Source organism: Oncorhynchus nerka, linkage group LG28 (genome assembly GCF_034236695.1).
Source record: "Oncorhynchus nerka isolate Pitt River linkage group LG28, Oner_Uvic_2.0, whole genome shotgun sequence".
NCBI lineage: Eukaryota > Metazoa > Chordata > Actinopteri > Salmoniformes > Salmonidae > Oncorhynchus > Oncorhynchus nerka.
Genome location: NC_088423.1, coordinates 71,027,505 through 71,043,740, shown reverse-complemented (window position 1 = coordinate 71,043,740; position 16,236 = coordinate 71,027,505). Strand labels below are relative to the sequence as shown.

The 16,236-nt window shown below is 40.1% G+C and overlaps 2 protein-coding genes and 1 long non-coding RNA gene across 3 annotated transcripts in view; all 3 read left to right on the top strand.

Annotated features, from left to right (window-relative positions):
• Positions 1 to 536: 536 nt before the first annotated feature.
• LOC135565601 (uncharacterized) lies at positions 537 to 3,458 on the top strand. The gene is made up of 3 exons (XR_010461728.1): positions 537 to 2,197; positions 2,389 to 2,510; positions 3,247 to 3,458. It is a non-coding gene; the product is annotated as an uncharacterized LOC135565601 (long non-coding RNA).
• Positions 3,459 to 4,872: 1,414 nt separating this feature from the next.
• On the top strand, positions 4,873 to 9,059 carry bola3 (bolA family member 3). Its single transcript, XM_029639178.2, has 4 exons — positions 4,873 to 5,018; positions 5,233 to 5,359; positions 7,913 to 8,001; positions 8,274 to 9,059. Exons 1-4 carry the CDS (start codon positions 4,983 to 4,985, stop codon positions 8,337 to 8,339), a joined length of 318 nt encoding a protein of 105 aa, XP_029495038.1. The 5' UTR covers positions 4,873 to 4,982; the 3' UTR covers positions 8,340 to 9,059.
• Positions 9,060 to 12,424: 3,365 nt separating this feature from the next.
• vat1l (vesicle amine transport 1-like) overlaps positions 12,425 to 16,236 on the top strand; it is a 33,327-nt gene continuing 29,515 nt past the window's right edge. The window contains exons 1-4 of the mRNA XM_065013071.1: positions 12,425 to 12,756; positions 13,751 to 13,880; positions 14,138 to 14,353; positions 15,107 to 15,249. Of these exons, the coding sequence (XP_064869143.1) occupies positions 12,527 to 12,756; positions 13,751 to 13,880; positions 14,138 to 14,353; positions 15,107 to 15,249 (719 nt within the window). The 5' untranslated portion in view covers positions 12,425 to 12,526. The remainder of the gene's footprint in view (positions 12,757 to 13,750; positions 13,881 to 14,137; positions 14,354 to 15,106; positions 15,250 to 16,236) is intronic.

Sequence of the window (16,236 nt, the reverse complement as noted above, 5' to 3'; positions counted from 1 at the left end):
TCCCAGGTGTAATCCCCAAGTTCCTCCCCAAACCCCAAGTTCCTCCTCCAGAACTAAAACTAAGACAAAAACAATACAATGAAGCAGAAAAGAACAGAGCTAGGGAACTGACAAATATAGGGGAGGAAATTAACAGGAGATAAGTGAGTCCAGATGAGTCCAATAATGCTGATGCAAGTGACGAGGGAAGGCAGGTGTGCATGATTAGATGGCAGGAATGTGTGATGCAGGGTAATCTGGCGCCCTCAAGTGCCAGGAGAAGGGAAGAGCAGGAGCAGGCGTGACACAGGTAGGCCAGTTGATAACAAGTTCTCATTTACAACTGCGACCTGGCCAAGATAAAGCAAAGAGTCTACGGTCTAGCCAGACACCTGGGTATTTGTAGTTCTAAGTCACATATTCTAAGTCAGAACCATCCAGAGTAGTGATGCTGGACGGGTGGGCAGGTGCGGGCAGCGATCGGTTGAAGAGCATGCATTTAGTTTTACTTGCATTTAAGAGCAGTTGGAGGCCACTGAAGGAGAGTTGTAGGCATTGAAGCTCGTCTGGAGGTTTGTCAGAGTGTCCAAAGAAGGGCCAGAAGTATACAGAATGGTGTCGTCTGAGTAGAGGTGGATCAGAGAATCACCAGCAGCAAGAGCAACATCATATATATATATACAGAGAAAAGAGTCAGCCTGAGAATTGAACCCTGTGGCACCCCCATAGAGACGGCCAGAGGTCCGATTTGACACACTGGACTCTGGTGAAACAGGCGAGGCAGCCATTTGAGAAACCAAGGCTGTTGAGTCTGCCAATAAGAATGGCCTTGGCCAGGTCGATGAGCACGGCTGCACAGTATTATCTTTTATCGATGGTGGTTATGATATCGTTTAGGACCTTGAGCGTGGCTGAGGTGCACCCATGACCAGCTCAGAAACCAGATTGCATACCGGAGAAGGTACGGTGGGATTTGAAATGGTCGGTGATCTGTTTGTAGTCCCACTCAATGTGGTAAAAAGCTTTTTCCGCATCAAGCGAGACCACCACCTCCGGATCCCCCAACGCTGGAGAGTACAGTATATGCATAAGGCGTCTAATATTGAAAACGAATGCCTATTTCTCATAAAGCCAGTTTGGTCAGAGTGTATTACTTGGTGCAGCGAGCCTTCCATTCGGATGGCTAAGAGGTTGGCTAGGATTTTGTAATCACAGTTTAAAAGCGAGATTGGGTGATAAGATCCACATCCAAGGGGTCCTTGTTTTTCTTTAATAGTAATGAAATTGAAGCCTGATAAAGACTAGGCGGTAGCTTTGATGTATTAAGGCGCTCTGCAAATAATCGAGACAGGAATGGGCAAACCAAATTTGTTTGGAAAACCGTCCGGACCCGGTGATTCACCACTTTCATTGTGGACACTGCAGTTGCAATTTCCTCAGGTGTAAATTGTTCTTCTTAACCGTCATGGGAGTCTGTATCAATTGAAGGCATATTCAGACCATCGAATAACGAATCAATCAACAAAGGGGCTTGAGGAGATTCAGAGGTGTACAGCACAGAGTAAAATTGTTTGAATTGATCATTCATCTCTTTATGTATAACTGTGGTAGCACCAGACAGGGTCTTTAATTGTGGGATTAAACATGAGGCCTCAGATTTACGGATCTGATGTGCAAGGAGTTTACTGGCCTTGTCGCCTTGCTCCTACACTCTGTATCAAGCTTGTAATTGTTCAGCTTGTCTGGTAGAGAGCTCTTCAAATTCAGATTGGAGTAGCTGGCGTTCTGAAAGAGATTAGAGGAAGGATGTGTAGCATATTTCTCATCCAATGTAGCTATGGCTTCGCTCAGGTCTCGAAGCCGCTGAGAGCGAGCTTTGTTTTGTAGGCTGTATAAGAAATAACTTGGCCACGTAGGTATGCTTTCAGGGACTCCCATATGGAAGAGCAGGACATACCTGGGGACACGTTTATTGTATTGATTCTGTTTACGGTGGTTTATGGTTATTAAACTCGACCGTTGTAAATCAGTTTCCGCTCTCCTGCGCCTGACTTCTCTGCCGCCAGTAGCATCACATTACATTAGGTTGTAAATTAAATATTGTCTACTTGAGGAATTTGACGTTCCAGTATTCAGACAAAGCCTACAAACGTCAATGGACGTGAACTGTCAGTTCTACCATTAAACTGCGCTTTGGAATCCATCACAGTCAGAAAAGGTGAGGAATTTATTATGCAATGATCATGGAAATTAAATAAAGAATAGGAAATAGATGCCTATTTCTAATTATTTTAGAATGCAAAGATAAAATAGATATTCTCACTAAAGGCAAATGATTGCATTGCTATTATATTTAGTTGCCTGTTTTTTGTTGTTGTTATGAAGTGTCATCATATATCCCTTCACAAGGCTCCCACTCGGCAAAAACTGGCTGAACCAACGTTGTTTCCCCATCATTTCAACAAACAAATCCAACGTGATGATGTTGAATCAACGTGGAAAACTGATTGGATTTGCAAAAAGTCATCAATGTAAGGCAATTTCTTATTTCTTTCACCAAACTTTTAACCTAAACCCAATGCCATGGTATTCTTTATTATTTTTCAAGTTGAATTCCCATTAGTTGACATCTCAACCCAATCTAAATCAAAACTAGACGTTGAACTGACATCTGTCCCCAGTGAGCTACTACTAGGTAACTAGGCTACTTTTGCCTTAATTGCAATGCAATACTTTAACCACTAGAAACTGTCTAAAGTTTGCGTGAGGATAAGGACATTATCATGTCAAGTTAAATTTTTATAAATGCCAACTTTTGCGTGCATGTTTTGGGCCATATTTTGAGGCCCCAGGATCATATTTTTATCCATTTAAACTGGTTTTGGTCTGGTCTTGGTCTTGATCCACTGGTCCTTGGTCTAGGTCTGGATCAAAATGGTTCCGGTTTTGACTTAATCTCTCGTACTCAAACCAATTTGAAACTTTGGAATTCATGTATATCCTGCCTGTTTGGCCCTGTCCGGGGGTATCATCGGATGGGGCCACAGTGTCTCCTGACCCCTCCTGTCTCAGCCTCCAGTATTTATGCTGCAGTAGTTTATGTGCTGGGGGGCTAGGGTCAGTCTGTTATATCTGGAGTATTTCTCCTGTCTTATCCGGTGTCCTGTGTGAATTTAAGTATCCTATCTCTCTTTCTTTCTTTCTTTCTTTCTTTCTTTCTTTCTTTCTTTCTTTCTTTCTTTCTTTCTTTCTTTCTTTCTTTCGGAGGACCTGAGCCCTAGGACCATGCCCCAGGACTACTGCTGCTGCTCCAGTTTCAACTGTTCTGCCTGCGGCTATGGACCCCTGACCTGTTCACCGGACGTGCTACCTGTCCCAGAACTGCTGTTTTCAACTCTCAAGAGACAGCAGGAGCGGTAGACATACTCTCAATGATCGGCTATGAAAAGCCAACTGACATTTACTCCTGAGGTGCTGACTTGTTGCACCCTCAACAACCACTGTGATTATTATTATTTTACCATGCTTGTAATTTATGAACATTTGAACATTGGCCATGTTCTGTTATAATCTCCACCCGGCACAGCCAGAAGAGGACTGGCCACCCCTCATAGCCTGGTACCTCTCTAGGTTTCTTCCTAGGTTTTTCCTAGCCACCATGCTTCTACACCTGCATTGCTTGCTGTTTGGGGTTTTAGGCTGGGTTTCTGTACAGCACTTTGAGATATCAGCTGATGTAAGAAGGGCTATATAAATAAATTTGATTTGATAAATTATGACTTCAACTGCAAGAAGTACAGATTTGTCTACATGACTTGTGTTGCAGTGGCAACTAAGGTAAAGGTCACTGGGATTTGAATTTAGGTCTTTGTGAACATAACTGCATGTGTCGCTTATCTAATATTTTGTTAACTATACTTAACATTTATAAATAGGTCATGAAGTTGGACACTGAGACAAAGGAGAGGACTGAATGGAGCGAGGAGAACTGCTGGCCATCAGAGTCTGTGTTCATTCCAAGACCCAATGGAGAAGGAGATGATGATGGTGAGATTGCTTTACATGGTCCTCAAATCTTAAATATATGAAGACTTATGTTTTGATTAGAATGGCCAGACACTCACACTGTATGCTGAATAAAGTTATAATTTCAATGAAAGTCTGTCCATCATATTACACCTACAATATTCTAACAAAATGTCTCTTATGTCCAGGTGTGGTCTTGACAACAGTCATCAACTGCAATCCAGGGGAATCTGGCTTCGTCTTAGTGCTGGATGCAAAGTCTTTCAAGGAGGTAGCTCGAGCATATGTGAATGCAGAACTTCACATGGACATGCATGGATACTTCATCCCAAAGGAAAATTAGTCTGACAAAGCAATGATTTACTCAGAGAGTAGTCTACTACCCTCTACAAAGAAAGAGACACCATGGGAAACAATATGGATAGTATTAGAAACTCTAAATACCAAAGTGCCTTGTAAAAATTATCTAAACAATGTGCTAGTATTGCTACATTTTGCACAACACATGATGTGAGCAGTTATCTGTGGACTAATGCCAGTGTAGTCTGTAGTCTTATCTCAAGGGAAACCATAATGAATATCCTCAAAATCATCTACCTATCAATATACCATGAAATATTTTTATGAAAATGTTTGTTTTGCTACCTATTTAATTATGTGATTGGTGTGTTATATACTTATGTATTTTTTTGTCCTGTATAGGATTGTCAAGGAAAACCCTTATAATACAAATTATTGAACCATTTATTATTGTTTTAATTAGGCCAATAAACAATGTGTGAAAAGGGTGATGGTTGTCTCCAGACCACGAGAGGGCGCCAGTTACAACAAAGTGTACGTTGCTGTTTGCGTGACACGACTGTATACCTACGTCATATTGTGGAGACGAAAACTGAGGGGCATGACTTTAAAAAAAAACCTGTGTTGATTACTGTTCATTATTGTTAGTTTTATCTTCAGTAAAGGACTTGGTCACGATGCTCTCTATTTCCAGATTTCTTCTAAAAAATCAAGTAAATCAATTTCATTCATTCTTATGCTTAACTTTAGACTAGCCAACTTTGAAGGTTGAGTGCGATTTTCTGCTCACTCAAATCAGACAGCAAGTGACACTGGCCATTTAACGTTAGCTAGTTAAGTGAGCTATCTAACGTTACATCTAGTAATTCAATATTTATTGTGAGTTAGCAAACGTTCGCTAACTGTCTTTGAAAACATTTGTTTTAGGCTGTTTTGGTTTCTAGACAGTTGCAGAGGACTCTGTCTTCTCAGACAGATGGAGAGACCCGAATTGCACAACTTCTCAAAGAGAAGTTTCCATCGGCCACGTCTCTAAAAGTTGTGGACATATCAGGTAAATAGACATGGAAACATCGGTGTCAAAAGGGGTCCTGGTCTAGCCCAGCGAGCTAGATCATTATGCATAATCAAATGTGTGTTACTACGACGCTGAATTTATTGGTGTCTTGCTGGTGTTCAGTGGACTCATTCTCGCGTGGTCCTCCTTCCATATTAGGTCTCGTTTACGCGACTATTGAAATGAAATAGCAGAAGCCTGGGCTTCCTAGAATTATGGATTATTGGCGGTTGGCATCCAATAATAATAGTGCATTGGAGTAGCAGATGCACTCATAGGTTCAATAAAATACTTATGGAAAAACAACCAAAAACGCAGGCCAAACTGCATATACTATCATACCAAGCATTATCCCTAACCACAGGCCTGAGTGGGCATTACCTCCTCTTCCAACAACTTCTGTAGATCCTTTTCAGAAATATCTAGATTATCCAGAAAATGTTCAGCTGCTCTACACAACAATTCCAATTTTATCTGACCAGCTTTCTACTTGTGCAGCACAATTCACAGCCATAGCAATGAAGGTCAGAAACCTGGATTTGTCCAAACACAGTTGCTTGGATCCATACATTTCACTGAGAACATTCACTATTTGTCCTCCTCCCTCTGAGCAGGCAATGGAGAGAGCCTTGAGATCCTACCACCTGATTCTCACTGCTTATGTAACACCCCCTCCCACCTGTATCTGTTTCACCTTTAGCAGGCACTCTGTAGCCCTGGCCTCACGACTACCTCCACAATTACTACACTTTCTGGGCTCATCCTCCAAATATTCCTCCACTAAGTGGAAACCTCCACACCTTGCACATCTAGGTTACCCCATCCTACACACGGATGCTACATGGCCACATTTCTGGCAGCGGAAACACTGCAGAACAGCTGGCACGAATGCTCTAACCGGATAGCTCAATATATCTCAACATTACCAGATCAAAAGTACCTCCAAATCAAAGCATAGCAAAACCGACAGGCTCCTCCTTACAGTTACGCCGCAAGGCCTCACACACACCAGAAACCTTCCTCTTAGCTGCTCAACCTCTACACGTAGAGGCACTGCTATCACACCCTTGAGTGGAGCCCTGCTCTGTAAACTAAAGCACATTATTTCTCGTTTTCCCAGTCAGACCATGCACACTGCTCAGTCCCTTTGGGAGGTGGATAGGAATCCTATCCTAGCGAATAAACTCATCTCTATCTTAGCATACTGCATACATACTTCCATATCCTACTCTCCATCCACCTTGAGACCTCAAATGGGTATGCCAAAACCCCAGATTTACTTTTTCTAAGAACCAAACCCCAATCACCATAGAATCCTCATAGACAATCCTCTTATTTCCATTCCCCACATCTGCTTCCTTTCCATTCTTTAAAGGCACAGCAGGCGCGTCATCTTTCTTCTGACTCCTCTCTTCCATTTGTACCTATCTCATCTTAGCTCTCTTCACTTCCCTCGCTCCATCTCACTCCCTCCATGATCACTAATAACTGGAGGAAAAAAGGTTTTCAGCTTCATCTCTTAATTTATTTGCGCGAGGGCTAGTTAAGTCTACGCTCGGCTAGTGCTCGGCCTAGGCAGAGGCGTCATGCACACATTATTTTAGAAGTGTTACGAAGTACGAGAGTATTGAGGGGGGATGATCCGGAGGGGGAAGTTGAATTAAAAAAAAATGTTTCCTGCAATCTAGAGCCATAATCATTATGCCTAATTCTATGATTTTTCTGGATAGGTTATCTAAGCATACCTCTTTACCTGTTCAATTTTAATGGGGGTGTCATTCTGACTATTGTAAATCACACATATCAATATACTGCACTAATATGCCTAGGATATTACATACAAATTACAACACAGTACATGGGATCATAATACATATCAATACAGGCACATATCATGGCATCATAATTCATTCACAACTATCATATCATAAGGTGCCAGATTACATTTAAACCAAATACGTTTCTGCATATCTAAGCATACCTCTTGAGCTGTCTGTATCATCATGCCTGGTGCTTATTTTTGTTACGTTTCTCTGCATCTCTTCTAAAATCTGGGTAAAAGATTGAAAGGAATGTGAGTTTTATTCAGTACGTTTAGTAATTACTTGCATTTCTAAAGTCTAGCAAAATTGCCAGTAGACATGCCAGCTAAGATAGTTGGACAAGCTATGCTTGTTATGAGGTTGGGAGATTGGGAACCTATCTAGCAGGCTAGCTAAAGCAAACTTCATAAAATGGCTAGGTATTTTAGAGAAAATGGCTAGGTACTTTAGAGAAAATGGCTAGGTACTTTTGAGAAAAGTATTACAGAGAAACAACAAAATATTTTTGTTTTATGTATTCATCAAGAAATAATCAATAGGCTACATAGCTTAATCCAATGAATGTATAATCTTACCTCCTGCGAGTTCTGCCCATCACCAGGAGCTAAAATCAAAAACCGGACAAATCTTAGGGGGCACGTGCCCTTGTTCCCCCTATGGGCATGACGCCTCTGATTCCTTTGGTGCACTCATAACAATTGTGTATCATTATGTTTTGTGTTCTCAGGTGGCTGTGGTGCCATGTATGAAGTCCATATAGAATCCAATGAATTTAAAGGGAAAAGAACTATTCAACAACACCAACTAGTCAACCAGGTAACCTATGGCTATACATTCTGGAGAGATCAATTAGTTTGCACCATTGTATGGAAGGGTATAGGCTATATAGTTGTCAGAATTGTATATTTGCTTTGGTTGATACTGTTTTGTACCGATCGGATGTGGGGGGAGAGAAAGCAACAACAAAGTATGTCAAGTCTTATATCAAACCTTTCAGGTGAAGTTATTATCCTGTATTGCATTTTATTCCATATGCAAAATTGTTGCAAAAACAGCACAGCTGAAAACTGCTATGTTCTCATCCACAGGCTCTTAAGGAGGAGATCCAAGGAATGCATGGACTACGAATATTCACAGATGTTCCTCGAGAGTAGGACCAAGCCCTTTTACAAATTGTAGGTCTATGAACGTACACCCCTCAAACGGAATGTCATATGCTGATTACATTTTCATCTAAGGATAAATACCCCAAAATCTCAGATTAATGGCTAATGTGTCTGTGACGGTAACAAAGGAAATTGTTTGTCCTGTTACTTCCTTGTCAGAAATAATCTGAAGAATTTATGGTAGGGACATATTTTACAATGTCAATTGTGTAATAAATGTAACACTAAAACCATCATATATTTTTATTTATTTACCATAAACACAATTAAATTATTGATGAGATTGATGATGAGATTATTCGAATGATGCCTTTACAGAAGACATTGACCTAAAAAGCTATGATGCGCACAAAATAACGCTGTCAGGATTCATTAGTAAATTGCCAAGTCAATTAGGCCCCTATCCAATTGAGTTGGCCTATAGTGTTTTTAACCATTGTAAAGATAGGATGCAAATACATTGTAGTGAACAGACGGAAAACCTCATAAGACAACTAGTTATTAAACTATTCTTGTACATTTCATCTGTAATTGAAAATCCTATATTTTTGTTTAGTGTAGTTGTTTGTTTGTCATGAGACAAGTTTTCATTCCGTTTCCAGTATTTATGTTCTGTATTCCTCCTTGTAACCATTAACGTAGAAATACAAGTTGCTGATAAAGTAGATGGCTTTAAATAAATAGTATGTGATTAAAAGGACAAAAACACAGGACCCTTATGTCTTTATTTAAGGGATACTTCAGGATTTTGCCTACACTACTGTAGAACTTGTCATTTGCAGGTGTCTAACAACCTCATTAGATTGTAATAATCACTGTGTTGACCTACTTCTACTGTGTGGCCCCAATGCGACCCATACTTGGTAAATGTACAGCAGTTTTTTCTACTGGGAAATTCACTATCAGGTGGGACCCACTAGCTATTTCCCTGGCCAATATTTTCTTAAAGTGAGAATACATTTTACTACATGGTAGTCTACTTGAGATGTAACTTTGTTGCTCACTTATTCATAAACAGGTTATGATTGGATTATAGACATAAACTATTGCCAGTAAATGGGCATTCATAATTTTGATATTTCTCAAATACTGATACAGAGTGTCATGTAGCCTATGTGTTGTGATAGTCAATTAATGTTCGGTCTGTGTTTTGATACTCACAAATATTTGAATTTATGTGCCTGGAAGAAGAAATTTGCGAATAACCTTGTCTGATCACGTGCTCATTTGTAGCCACAATAGTGGAATTTGCAGTTTGTCTTCAAAATAAAAGTCCCCTGTTTGAAAGTGATGTTAAGGGATAAAAATATTGGAATCGTGTCATATTTGGACAGAATAATCCTAAACAAAGTTGGATGTTGTTACATAATTTAAAATGAAATACAATAATTAATTCATTTGACAATAAACAGAAAAATCTGTTGAAATCCAACTGCATTGTGTTACTTAAGATAATGCGTAAATTCCGCCTGCACTGATCGGTTGAGAGATGCCATCTGACATAAGACAATGATCCCACTGTGGATGTATTAGACAGCATAATTGCATTGGGGGACATGCATACAGTACAAGTCAAAAGTTTGGACACACCTCATTCAAGGATTTTTCTTTAGTTTGACTATTTTCGACATTGTTGTAGCAACCAAAAAAATGTTAAACAAATGAAAATATATTTTATATTTGAGATTCTTCAAAGTAGCCACGCTTTGCCTTGATGACAGCTTTGCAAACTCTTGGCGTTCTCTCAACCAGCTTCATGAGGTAGTCACCTGGAATGCATTTCAATTAACAGGTGCGCCTTGTTGAAAGTTCATTTGTGGGATTTCTTGTCCTTCTTAATGTTTTTGAGCCAATCAGTTGTGTTGTGACAAGGTATGGGTGGTATACATAAAATAGCCCTATTTGGTAAAAGACCAAGTCCATATTATGGCAAGAACAGCTCAAATAAGCCAAGAGAAGCGACAGTCCATTACTTTAAGACATGAAGGGTAGTCAATCCGGGAAAATGTCAAGAACTTTTAACGTTTTTTCAAGTGCAGTTACAAAAGCCATTAAGCGCTATGATGAAACTGGCTCTTGAGGACCACCACAGGAAAGAAAGACCCAGAGTTACCTCTGCTGCTGAGGTTAAGTTCAGTAGAGTTAGCTGCACCTCAGATTGCAACCCATATAAATGCTTGACAGAGTTCCAGTAACAGACATCATCTGTTCCGAGGAGACTGCGTGAATCAGGCCTTCATGGTTCAATTGCTACAAAGAAACCACTACTAAAGGACACAGAGTAGGTGAACGGATGATCTCCGCATGTGTGGTTCCCACCGTGAAGCATGGAGGAGGAAGTGTGATGGTGTGGCGGTGCTTTGCTGGTGACACAGTCAGTGATTTATTTAGTATTCAAGGCACACTTAACTAGCATGGCTCCCACAGCATTCCACAGTGATATGCCATCCCATCTGGTTTGCACTTAGTGGGACTATCATTTGTTTTTCAACAGGACAATGACCCAAAACACAGCTCCAGGCTGTGTAAGGGCTAATTGACCAAGAAGGAGAGTGATGGTGCTGCATCAGATGACCTGGCCTCCACAATCACCCGACCTCAACCCAATTGAGATGGTTTGGGATGAGTTGGACTGTAGAGTGAAGGAAAATCAGCCAACAAGTGCTCAGCATATGTGGGAACTCATTCAAGACTGTTGGAAAAGCATTCCTTATTAAGCTGGTTGAGAGAATGCCAAGAGTGTGCAAATGTATTTTGATTTGTTTAACACTTTTTTGGTTACTACATGATTCATATGTGTTATTTCATAGTTTTGATGTCTTAACGATTATTCTACAATGTAGAAAATAGTACAAATAAAGAAAACCCTTGAATGAGTAGGTGTGTCCAAACTTTTGACTGGTACTGTATATTCACTGTACAGCCTTACCCCGTTTCATTGGTGCACAATCCATAGGTGCACAATACATATCGTTATCAGAATCATATGTATACAGGATTTTTTAAAGTATTTTTTTATATAAATGTTTACAAAAATGTTGACCTTATGCCGTAGTTGTAGGCCACATGTTTGGTGAAAATCACTACAATAAATGCACTTTAGTTGTCAGCCTGGCCTGATATTGCGACACTATCTAGATACCTACTTCTCTCCTTACTGCAGGACGTGTTGTTGTGTTGCCTGCTTTGCAGAACAAACTATCCCCATTGGGCAGTAGACTGTATCACAGTGACATCTAAATGGTTACTACAAATATTTTAAGTTATTTATCGTGTAGGCTGCTGTCCTACTCTACATATAATCAAGTGGCATGGAACAAATTCGCCACGTTACTGGCCCGTGAAGCAACTGCTGCAGCAGTGCTCCACCTCGATATCATACTGTTGTACTGGTCATTCACACCGGCTTGTTGTACGTTAGCTGACATCCAGATGGTGACCAATACTACAAGTTATTTCTCCATCGTCTATTGAAATAAACATAACTTTATTTTACAAGTTTGAATTAGTGCCAATGCCATGCTTCTGTTTTTGCCATCAAGTCAACATTAACTAGGCTCATCAGCACGACTGACTGAACCGAAGCCTTTCGTCTCCACTCGACTCTCAACTGCAAGACATACGTGATCAATTTGGGCACCAGGCGTGTCCCTGCTAGTGATTTATATATACACTAGATGACTGTAAGGGAGCGCCGAGTTGTAGTTTCTGTACCTCCATCTTGGCACTTCCCCACCAGTGTAAAACAAATATTTTGGAAGCTACATAAATACATGTATGAATGTCTACATTCGTTTTTGCCACGTGTTACAGACAATGTAATGCATACTTTTAAATCATATTATGCGAGCTAAACGTTAAAAAAACATATTAAATCCTTAAAGTATATATTTTTTAGATGAATAATGTTACTGTCCCCACTACAACAAACAATACTTAAATAGATGCAATTTTGTCCTTGAAACGTTTAATTGAGGAGTGCCAATATGGCGAGTGGTGGCTTCAAATCCTCTCATTGGCCAATCACAGCACCAGCAATCCAAGGTTTATAAACATCTTTGGTGCGAATAGCCTCTCCCTCTTCCAAAAGAGAACTGATTCGGCTCATACTGCGCATTCTGAACTTGAAAGGAGGGAAGGACCAGTTACAAGCTCGAGCATCCCCTTCCAGCCCCATGAAGCCCACCGACATGGCTAAAGAAGGAACGGAGATGACAGAGGAAACTGAGCACATGATAGAGAAGAATGGAGCAAAAGAAACAGAAAATGTAGTATCTGCAGGAGATACCAAAGAAATGCGAGCCGTAATACTTTCCGGTTTCGGGGGTCTCAACAAACTCCGGGTAACCAAGAAGGCGATGCCTGAGCCACAGGAGGGAGAAGTGAAAATTCGCGTCAAAGCATGGTAAACGTTGCATATTAAACTGTTGATTCATTGTTACATTGATGCCTGCCTAAATGATCTTAAAATATCAGTGATGCGAAGTTACCACATTCACAAGTGTATTGCAACATGTTGCAGATTCTGATTCAGTATGGGCGAGCCATGAATAAATCTTGAATTAAAGTAGGTTCAACTCGACCTGTATAGTTTGTAAAAGTGACACTAGAAAATGACTCATTGCATTCATGAAGCCACATGTCCTCTGATGTTTCACTGTTTGTTGTAGATTATTAATAAGGACTGTCTGTGGACCAATCATGAAAAGGAAAAACACCTGAAATGTTGGAATTAATTACAATTTGGCTAAATATTTTTTTTGCTTGGCTTGTTCTTGACTGATCATCTTAATCAGTTTTTATTGGCTATGGCAGAAGGAGGAATAGTTACTGTAAATACCTCAAGCCAGTTGAAATGGATTTTCTCTTTACAACTGGCTCATACAAAGTCCTACAGTTGTGGTATTTGTGCTCTATTCTCTTATGATAGGCTACTTGGCATTTAGTAAGGATATTCTGTTGAGGGATTGAATAATTGTCTTTAGTCCAACCATATTGTTTTATTGATAATATTGAAATCCATAATAAATACACATAAACTATACTTTCAACAAGTGGCATGCAATTCTTCCATAAGAGGGAGAGCCTGTTACAGATATGCTCTATCACAGATTGGCTATTCATTGTTCAGTGCATGTGAATCACCATGGCCTTGGAACTGTAGCCAGTTTTAATAGACTGGAATTCAAGCATGGGTTTGTAGATGTCAAACAGTTTGTGTTGTGAATTTATGACTGCTCAGGCATTTATTTATTAACATATTTAAAGTCTAAGTAACATTTATCAAATAGTGAAAATGTCCATCATGCAATATTGTGTCTTCTCCAATATCATAAGTTAAAAATAAATAACTTTGCTTGATTGTGAGGTTTATATCAATGAGACGTTTACTGTTGCAGTGGCTTGAACTTCCTGGATCTTATGGTGCGTCAAGGTAATATTGACAATCCTCCGAAAACTCCACTTGTCCCTGGATTTGAATGTTCTGGAATAGTTGAGGCGATGGGAGGAAACACCAAGGGATTCGAGGTCAGTGAATCCAGATCACAGTATGTCACAGATATTATGTCATGGATTAGTAGCACAACTATATTGATCTCACTTTGCATTTTTACCTCCCAAATGATTGATTTGTGTTCCAGTTTGAAATGGTTAATGTTGATATTTTGAAATGCATTGGTCAGAGTAACATGTGAAGTTTGTTGCATCTAAAACGAACCTGTAACCATGTCACCTCTCAAATCTGCATTTATCATATTTTATAGCTTACCCTTTCCTCTCTCCAGATAGGAGACCGGGTTATGGCTTTTGTAAATTACAACGCCTGGGCAGAGGTGGTTTGCACACCACTGGATTACGTCTATAACATGCCTGATGATATGACATTTCCTGAGGCAGCGGCCTTCTCCATGAACTTCGTGGCTGCCTACATGATGCTGTTTGAGGTTGCCAATCTCCGAGAGGGGATGTCAGTATTGGTCCACTCAGCAGGGGGGGGTGTGGTAAGTCAACTCCCGAAAGGAGGTGGAAAGAAAAACACAGCATCTCCTGAAAATGATATCAGTGATGTTACTATAGATACCGCCAAGGTGTGTATCTCTGGTGGCTCTTGAGGGTAACAGCCTGTGGCTATTATCAGACAGCTCAGATGCTGTTTTACATAATGCTCTATTCATGATTGAAGATGATGGTGAGATGTGGCTGAGAAAACGACATCTAGGAAAGATGTGACTGTGGTTGAAGATAAGAGTGTCTGGGCTGTGCTGGTTACAGTATATATGCACACAGACTTCAAATTTTTAAAATCTTTTTTCTTTTACAAGACATTGAATTATCAGGCTCATGTAGCACATTTCCCTTTAGTGAAAGCACTGTTAGTGATTCCCAGCTTTAATTCCCAGCTTCTAGAGATGCTCCTACAGACTGTAATTCATGAACAACCTCTTACAGTGTGTCAACATACAGTAGAGCGACTGCTCAGATTTCAGACTGATGCACACAATGGGGTATAACTCTGTTGTTTAATTCACACATGTAGTACCATACTGTAGTAGAGATGGACAAGAAAACATTTACTATCTTTACCTAGTGTGTTGAATGATTAGAACAGGATGAGAATAATTATTATAATTATTTTTCATATCAAATATGGATTATGGTTGGTTAAGCTGTGGAAATGTCATTGTCTGGATTGGCCTTGTGTAATTGTGTCTGTGTCTTGGAGAGTCTGACTGCGATCGTGTGGTGTTTTTCAGGGTCAAGCTGTGGCTCAGCTGTGCTCCACTATACCCAGGGTCACCGTGTTTGGAACGGCCTCATCTTTCAAACATGAAGCCATCAAAGACTCTGTGACCCACCTCTTCGACAGAAATGCTGATTATGTACAAGAAGTTAAAAAGTAAGGTTTGTTTTTTGTTCTACAATAGCAATTATTGGGATAAAATCTTTCTTCTAAACATAGAGCTGCAGAGGTAATTGTTCTACACAATTTTTTATGAATAAGACTAATTTGTTAGCAAATGTGTAATTTCGTTGGATCTTACAGGTTTATTAAAATATGTTTAGACATAATTTCACATAATTATTAATAATCTCTTTCTGTTTATAATGTGCAATTTGATATGTACATATGAAATGATAATGTGATAACGTAGAACACAGAGCATGTAGAGCTCAGGGAGGATGCAGATGTTAGTCGATGCCATATTTGGACGTGTGTGGCTGCGGTCCCTATGGCAACACGTAGCTCGTCTCCGAGAGCAACGGCAGTGTGTGGGGCAGAGTGCTCAGAGGCTCTCTGAAGGCAACCTGCAACAGGCTGTCTGCTGGGGACGTGGAACAGCTGGGCCAATCAGGAAAGCGCCCTGATGCCTCATAAATACTACGCCCATTCAGATCACTCTGCATGTCTTTGTCTTGTCTGTTCCAAACATATTACTCACCATATGTCTGCTGCAGAGGGACAAGTGAGAGCCATGAGAAAATTAGTTTAGATCAGTCATGAAAATAAAAGTGCTGAAAACAAATTGGCTCCCTATTTAAAAAGAAGATGGAGAGCAAGCTTTGGAGGAAAAATACTGGAGTTTTAGTGTAGGTACAGACAACTAGCGCAAAAATAATATTGCGATATTGTCATAACGATACGATATATCGTTCAAAAATAATATCTCGATATGTAACTGTATGGATTTAGTCTCCCGTCACTAATTATCTTGTTTGATTGGCAATCAGTGCAATCCATAGGGATGCTGCCACCTCAATAGGAGACAATCAGAAAATAACCCTCTATGCCAAGGCTAACTTCATGTCTACTGTCTAATAGGAATAGTGTTTTGGAGGTGAGTCATGCAATCAGGAGGCTTAAAGCATGTCCATCCGATAATCA